The following is a 7,983-nucleotide window of genomic DNA, read 5'->3' as shown; positions in this document are numbered from 1 at the left end:
AATGCTCCCAGTGCTATTGATGGCAGCTCTGTGGACTGGGCTCAGGATGAGCCAGTAATACTGCTGGATAAACAGGATAGGTTTTAAGAATCCACCACCTTGGGGCGGTGCCTGCGGCTCAAAGGAGTAGGGCATTGGCCCCATATACCAGAGGTGGTGGGTTCAAACCCAGTCCTAGCCAAAAATAAACAAACCAAAAAAAAAAAAAAAAATCTACCACCTTCAAAACAGGGCCAGATGGTGGGGAAGGGAAAAGAAAAAAAAGGAACAAGGTCAGGTGAGAAGGGAGATGGCAGGTCGAATTTATGAGTATTTAAATGTTCCATACTCAGGGCTTTAATGGAATATCTTATTTAATCCTCACAAGAGGTAGGTAAGTGAACAGATATGAAGTACTTTCTTCAAGGTCAAAGTAGGACTTGAAACATAGTAGAGAGATGCCTGTGCTTTTACTTGCTATGCTATAAGAGCTGTAAAGAGTTTGTTCTAGGATCACAGAAGAGACAGACTGAGAATAGTGAGTTTCTTAACAAGTCCCTGAATCCTTCTTCATGTCATTAAAACGTCAGGCCTATGTCCCCAAAAGGCTCAGTATTTTTTCTTTTTTTTTTTGAGATAGTCTCACTTTGTTGCCCTTAGTAGAGTGCCGTGGTGTCACAGCTCACAGCAACCTCCAACTCCTGGGCTTAAGCGATTCTCTTGCCTCAGCCTCCAAAGTAGCTGGGACTACAGGCGCCCACCACAACACCCGGCTATTTTTTGTTGCAGTTGTCATTATTGTTTAGCACACTGGGGCCAGGCTCAAACCCGCCAGTCTTAGTGTACGTGGTGATCACCTTAACCACTGTGCTATGGGCACTGAGCCCCCTAACCCCAAATATTTTCAAGCTATAGTTGGTTGAATCTGAGATGCAGAACTCACAGATATGAAGGGCCCATGGTATGTTATAAAAGATGTGCATGACGACATTACTTACCTTGTAAGGTTATGAGGATTGAGGGCGAGAACTTAGTGTGCTTAACACAGTGCCTAGAACCCTGGGAAGCTTTCCATACAGCGCTCCCACTTGGATTCTCACTACGCCTGGTGACTGGACTGGGCTTCTGGCCTGGCTGCTCAAAATTGCTCTGCCACTGACCTCCTCCCTCCTCTGGTGCCTGCAAATAGACCATACATTGTTGCTTCCTGGAATTTTCCCTGAAGCAGCAGTTATCAGACTGGAGCAATTTTTCCAAGAAATGATACCTCGAGGGTATGTAAATGGATTCATAATTTGAACAGACTTAAACATTATGTGTCACAGAACTTCACAGCATGTTCTTCAAGGTTACTGTTGGCACAGGTCACTGGTAGGGGATGGAGCATGGCTATGTCTGTTGAGATATCTCACTCCTGAGCTCAGGGGAAGGGTGAAGACAAATGTCTGCCTTGACCATAGTATATCAAGAATGGAGCAGATGCCACATGGTGACTTTTGGCCTAGGATCTTTACATTTAGCCCCTCACCTCACCTTTTTTTCATTTTTTTTGAGACTGTCTCACTTTGTCACTGTCAGTAGAGTGCCATGGTGTCATAGCTAACAGCAATCTCAAACTTGTGCACTTAACACTCTCTTGCCCTCAGCCTCTTGAGTAGCTGGGACTACAGGTGCCTGTCATAATGCCCAGCTATTTCTTAGAGATGGTCTTGCACTTGTTCAGGCTGTTCTTGAACTTGTGAGCTCAAGCAGTCCACCTGCCTCAGACTCTCAGAGTGCAGGATTACAAGCATGAACCATTGCCCCTGCCTTTTTTCCTCATTTTTCAGGGAATAGAAAACTAGAACAGCTTTCCATCCTCATTCTTTGGTTCTGGTTGACTGGAACAGAAAGTAAAAACTGGAAATTCTGTTGAGCTTGCAGGATCTTGGCAGCCAGAACTTTAACCAGAACAAGGGGGAAGGGATTAAGAATTAGTTAACACCCAGAACCTGCTTATTAAACAAGGGCACACATTCTCACAAGACTGTTTTGCTGCATCACAGCTGTCACTTGGGTTTTTCAAATTAGCTGTGCTATTTCCAACCCTGAGCGCAGCCACACTTTCTAAATATGTCCTTGTAGCGTAGTAATAAACTTGCCCATCTTCCCTTCAGTAAACACATATCCTCTCCCATGTTCCTGTCTTGAGAGGCAAGTTTAAATTTCAGGAGGTGCAAGGGCCACCTGAAAACAATGCCTGGAAAACTAACAGAGGATTCATTTGATAGAAAACTAATAGAGGATTCATTTTCAGTCTTTCGCTTCTTTTTTTTTGTAGAGACAAGAGTCTCACTGTACCGCCCTCTGGTAGAGTGCCATGACATCACACAGCTCACAGCAACCTCTAACTCTTGGGCTTACGCGATTCTCTTGCCTCAGCCTCCCGAGCAGCTGGGACTACAGGCACCCGCCACAACGCTCGGCTATTATTTTGTTGCAGTTTGGCGGGGGCTGGTTTGAACCCACCACCCTCAGCATATGGGGCCGGCGCCCTACTCACTGAGCCACAGGCACTGCCCAGTCTTTCATTTCTTTTTATTTTTTGAGACAGAGTCTCAATCTGTTGTCCTGGGTAAAGGGCGATGGCATCATAGCTCATAGTTCAAACTCTTGGGTTCAAGTGATCCTCTTGCTTCAGCCTCTCGAGTAGCTGGGACTACAGACACCTACCCACAATGCCTGGGTAGTTTTTCTATTTTAAGTAGAGATAGGGTCTCTATCTTAATTCAGGTTGGTCTTGAACCGAGCTCAAGTAATTTGCCTGCCTTGGCCTCCCAGAGTGCTAGGATTACAGGCATGACCCACCAAGCCTGGCTTCAATCTTTCATTTCTTGAATAAAAGGTGGGCTGTGAGGGAAGGCAACAAGATGGCAGAAGTGGAACAAAAGAAGCCGTGGACCTTCTGCAAGTTCACCTACCGTGGTGTGGACCTCGATCAGTTCCTGGATATGTCCTATGAGCAGCTGATACAGCTTTACAGTGCCTGCCAGACTCACTGCTGAAGCGCTTGGGTAAGGCCAAGGAGGTGCAACCCATGGAGAAGCCAGAGGTTGTGAAAACACAGGTGTGGGACAGTATCATCCTACCTGAAATGGTGGTTGTCTACAACGGCAAGACCTTCAACCAGGTGGAGATCAAGCCTGAGATGATTGGTCACCACCTAGAGGGGTTCTCTGTCACCTATAAGCTTGTGAAGCACGGTGGGCCTGGCCTTGGGGCCACCCACTCCTCCCACTTCATCCCCCTCAAGTAGGCTGCCCAGCCAACATTTCTCCAGTTAAAAAAAAAAAAAGGTGGGCTATGAGAGAAATGTTCCTTTGAATTATATTGATTGACCCAATCAATCTACAACATCTTTGTCCTAAAAACAAAAAGAACCCCTTCATCCTGAATAATTTTTCTAAATGTGGCGTTTATTCCACAGGTGAATACTCAGTTGACTTTTTGGTCCTTCCTCAGACTGTATGGAAAGGAACCATTAGTCTGGACCAAAAGAAACTCAAGATATCCAGGCAGGAAACTACTAAGCTTTCCTAAACTCCATTGGTCAAATGAATCCGAGCCCAGTTACAGCATGAGAACCACTGTGGCCTAGATAATCCTGAGGTGCAATCTTGCACGCATTTGGGCAGCATAGTGATAGAATGCTTAAGAGCTCCTTGGAACCATTAGTGATGATGGGACAGAAGTCATGACCAAAATCTCAAAACAGGGCTTGGCACCTGTAGCTCAGTGGTTAGGGCACCAACCACATGCACTGGGGCTGGTGGGTTCAAACCAGACCTGGGTCTGCTAAACAACAATGACAACAACAACAAAATAGCTGGGTATTGTGGCAGGTGTCTGTAGTCCCAGCTACTTGGGAGGTTGAGGCAAGAGAATCGCTTAAGCCCAGGAGTTTGAGGTTGCTGTGAGCTGTAACGCTACGGCACTCTACCAAGGGCGACATAGTGACATTCTGTCTCAAAAATAAATAAATAACTAAAATAAAATAGCTTAAAAAAAAATCTCAAAACAGGGAAGGATAAGATTTTGCTTCCATAGGAGCTACCTGTGGAACACAGAAAAGGCAAGTTCCTTCTATTCCAAAGGAATAAAAGAACACCATGGCCATCAGTCAAGCAAAAGTGAAACTCCATAAGTAATAATTAACTTTTAATTGGCTCAATACCCAACTGCTACCAAAACAGGTGAGAGAAAGAACTGCTCAACACTCCCAAATATGGAGCATCTTGGGAGACAGGTATAGTTAATGCAAACTTTATTTATAAAAGACTCTTAAATTAGTTGTATCATGCCATGCATTCATACAGAATACAGTGACCCTTCAGGGGTGACAGGGAGAAGAGCTCACAAAATGAAAGGAAAACTAGTAAAGAGTTTCTAACAGTTAAAAGCTAAGAAAGATTAGGACAATTTTACAAATGAGAAAATAAAAATAAACAAAAAAAGGATCTGGAAACTAGTCTGAGTTGAGAGGAAGGCAGCTGTTTACAAGTCTGTACACTAAACTAACCCACAGACAGTCTTCTAGAATGGCGGGACGCTGAAGAAGAGAAGCAGAGTATGTGCAAATGCTTGTGCCACACGACTCCTCCCTCAGCTCCACGGCATGATACATACAACCAGTTTGTGTACACTAGGCCTGCTGAGGCCACTTTAAACTATGAGGACTTCTAGTTTAGTAAACTAAAGCTGCAGGGTGCCAGGGGAACAGGGCAGCTTCATTTGCGACTGCTCTTTATTCTCTCCAGTCTTTTTTTCAAGTCATCAATGTTAGCTGTGGAGGAGGAAGATGTGGTCATGGTTCCTGAAGAGTGAGTCTGGTTAGAATCCAGGTCTGAATGCTGGTGCTGCTCCCGTGACTCTCGGAGCTGAGAGAGTTTGCTGTGCAGCATGTCTGTGGAGGAGGCGACGGTAGGGACTGCTGGTTTGGAAAGCAATGAGGTCAGTGGAGGTCGGTCATCCTGCTATTGAGAGAAGAGGAAACACAGTCTCAGATCAGGTCAAGCAGTCCAGATGCAGCTCCAGAACATGCACCAAGACTTAGCCACATCTCTGTGGGCCTGCCTTCCCTAATCTGCTTGTCACTGCCCTCCCTGCCCCACGCAGAAGGAAAGGAGCAATACCTTTGCATTGTCTAGACCACATCGCTGCCGGAGGATCTTTAGCCTTTCTAGGTAGACAGAAGGTCCCACCTCTTCTCCATTTGTGTTACCTATGGAGGACACTGTGCTTGTGGGAGTGGGCACACATGTGACCTCCATCTGAGGGGAGATGCCTAGAGAGGAAAATGTAGAAATAACATTCAGATAAACACATACTCCCCATACATATAAAGTGCCTTAGTTAATCTGCCATCAAAGAGGACAATTAAGAATTTCCTGGGTTAGAACGCCGGCCATATACAGAGGCTGGCAGGTTCGAACCCAACGTGGGCCAGCTAAAACAACAACAACTACAACAACAACAGAAAAAAAAAAAATGAAACCAAAAATAGATGGGTGTTGTGGCTGGTGCCTGTAGTCCAGCTAAGGTACTTGGGAGGCTGAGGCAAGAGAATCACTTAAGCCCAAGAGTTTGAGGTTGCTGTGAGCTGTGATGCCATGGCACTCTACCCAGGGCGACAGCTTGAGACTCTGTCTCAAAAAAACAAAATTTCCTGGCCTTGAATATTGCAATTGACCTTGAAAGCAAAAAAATCCACAAGAATCCACCTGGAGTGAGTAATCAAGGATGCTCTGAAATACATAAGATAAGCTTTACAAGAACTTCAAAACTTGGTACAGCAAGGCAGGTCCTCAAACTACAGCCTGTGGGCCATATGCAGTGGTGTGATTGTATTTATTCCCGTTTTGTTTTTTTACTTCAAAATAAGGTATGTGCAGTGTGCATAGGAATTTGTTCATAGTTTTTTTTAAACTACAGTCCTGCCCTCCAACCGTCTGAGGGACAGTGAACTGGCCCCCTGTTTCAAGTTTGAGGACTCCTGCATGGGATGGCCTATTGCTACTAAGAGCTGTACAATGTGTTACTGGACTAAGTACTATAGGTAACTGTAACCTAACAGTAAGTATTTGTGTTTCTAAATACAGAAAAAGGACAGTAAAATAATGTATAAATGAAAAAATGGTGAACCTAGCCGGGCGTTGTGGCGGGCGCCTGTAGTCCCAGCTGCTCGGGAGGCTAAGGCAAGAGAATCACGTAAGCCCAAGAGTTAGAGGTTGCTGTGAGCCGTGTGACGCCACGGCACTCTACCCGAGGGTGGTACAGTGAGACTCTGTCTCTACAAAAAAAAAAAAAGAAAAAAAAAAAAGAAAAAATGGTGAACCTGTATAGGCACTTACTATAAATGGAACTTGTAGGACTGGAAGTTGCTCTAGGTACCTTAGTGAGTGGTGAGAGAATGTGAAGGCCTACAACATTACTATACACTAGACTTTATAAACACTGTACACTTAGGCTACACAAAATACACAAAAAGTACAATAACTGCTACAACATTATGGTGGCTATGATGGCATTAGATGCTAGGAATTTTTTAGCTCCATTAACAATCATATGAGACCACCATCATATATGTGGCCCATCTTTGACCAAAACATTGTTATGTAGCACTTGACTAGACCTATTGAATGCCTACTATGTGCTAGGCAACAAAACAGATAAAAACCCTTCCCCTGTGGATTTCAAATTCTAGCAGAGACAGATGCCAAACAGTTAGCTTAATATGTTAGAGGTGGTTAAGTGCTAGGGTGAGGTGAGGGGGTAGGTCATAGGTTTAGAATAAGATCTCATTGGCTTGGCGTTCGTACTTCAGTGGTTAGAGTGCTGGCCACATACACCGGGGCTGGTGGGTTTGAACCTGGCGCAGGCCTGCTAAAAAACAAGAATGACAACTACAACAACAACAAAAAAATAGCTGGGCATTGTGGCACCTGTAGTCCCAGCTACTTGGGAGACCAAGGCAAGAGAATCACTTAAGGGTGGTGCCTGTGGCTCAAGGAGTAGGGCATCAGCACCATATGCCGAGGTTGGTGGGTTTGAGCCCAGTCCCGGCCAAAAACTGCAACAACACCACAAAAAGAGAATCGTGTAAGCCCAAGAGTTTGAGGTTGGGCTTGGCACCTGTAGCTCAAGCAGCTAAGGCACCAGCCACATACACCAGAGCTGGCGGATTTGAATCTGGCCCAGGCCTGCCAAACAACAATGACAACTACAACCAAAAAATAGCTGGGCACTGTATTGGGCGCCTGTAGTCCCAGCTACTTGGGAAGCTGAGGTAAGAGAATTGCTTAAGCCCAGGAGTTAAGAGGTTGCTATGAGCTGTGATGCTATAAGCACTCTACCCAGGGCCACAGCTTGAGGCTCTGTCTCAAAAAAAAAAAGGAGTTTGAGGTTGCTGTGAGCTGTGATGCCACATCACTTTATAGAGGGTGACAAAGTGAGACTCTGTCTCAAAAAAAAAAGAAAAATCTCATTGAGATGGTGCCATCCGAATAAAGATCAGAAACAGGAAAGGGAGCTAGTCAAGAGGCCATGTTAGGAAGAGCATTCTAAGAAACACCAGTGTAAGGCCCTAGGAAGGTACATGCCTAATGTCCTCCAGAAACAGTAAGGGGGTTGGTAGGGTTGGAGTGGAGTGACAATGGAGAGAGTAGGAGGTGAGGTCCTTAAAAATATCAACAGGCCATATGAGGGACTTCAGAGACACAGTTAAGTTTTTTGCTTTAGCGGAGTAAAAGAATTTCTGGAAAACAGCTGAGAAGTCATTTTGATCCTCTGTCTAGAAATGAATAAAGACTGGCAAGAGTAGGGAGATAATGCTATAACCCAGATGAGAGAGAATGTCTAGACTAAGGTGGTAGCTGTGAAGGTGAGAGGTGTGGGTAGATTCTGCATATAGTTAGCAGGCAGAGCCAAAAGACTTTCCTGATAGAGAAAGAGAAGACTCAAAAGCTT

At 45.0% G+C, this 7,983-nt stretch overlaps 1 protein-coding gene and 1 pseudogene across 5 annotated transcripts in view; one reads left to right on the top strand and one right to left on the bottom strand.

Annotated features, from left to right (window-relative positions):
* Positions 1-140: 140 nt before the first annotated feature.
* Positions 141-4,120, top strand: LOC128564758 (40S ribosomal protein S15-like; annotated as a pseudogene).
* A 141-nt stretch (positions 4,121-4,261) lies between these two features.
* The window catches only part of CKAP5 (cytoskeleton associated protein 5), a 141,703-nt gene continuing 137,981 nt past the window's right edge, over positions 4,262-7,983 (bottom strand). For all 5 annotated transcript variants that reach the window (XM_053560495.1, XM_053560496.1, XM_053560497.1 and 2 more), the window contains exons 43-44: positions 5,151-5,302; positions 4,262-4,991 (exon numbers count right to left, since the gene is read on the bottom strand). In XM_053560495.1, coding sequence (XP_053416470.1) covers positions 4,746-4,991; positions 5,151-5,302 — 398 coding nt within the window. In that variant the 3' untranslated portion in view covers positions 4,262-4,745. The remainder of the gene's footprint in view (positions 4,992-5,150; positions 5,303-7,983) is intronic.

This window comes from Nycticebus coucang, chromosome 14 (genome assembly GCF_027406575.1).
Source record: "Nycticebus coucang isolate mNycCou1 chromosome 14, mNycCou1.pri, whole genome shotgun sequence".
NCBI lineage: Eukaryota > Metazoa > Chordata > Mammalia > Primates > Lorisidae > Nycticebus > Nycticebus coucang.
This window is presented reverse-complemented; position numbering and strand designations above follow the sequence as displayed.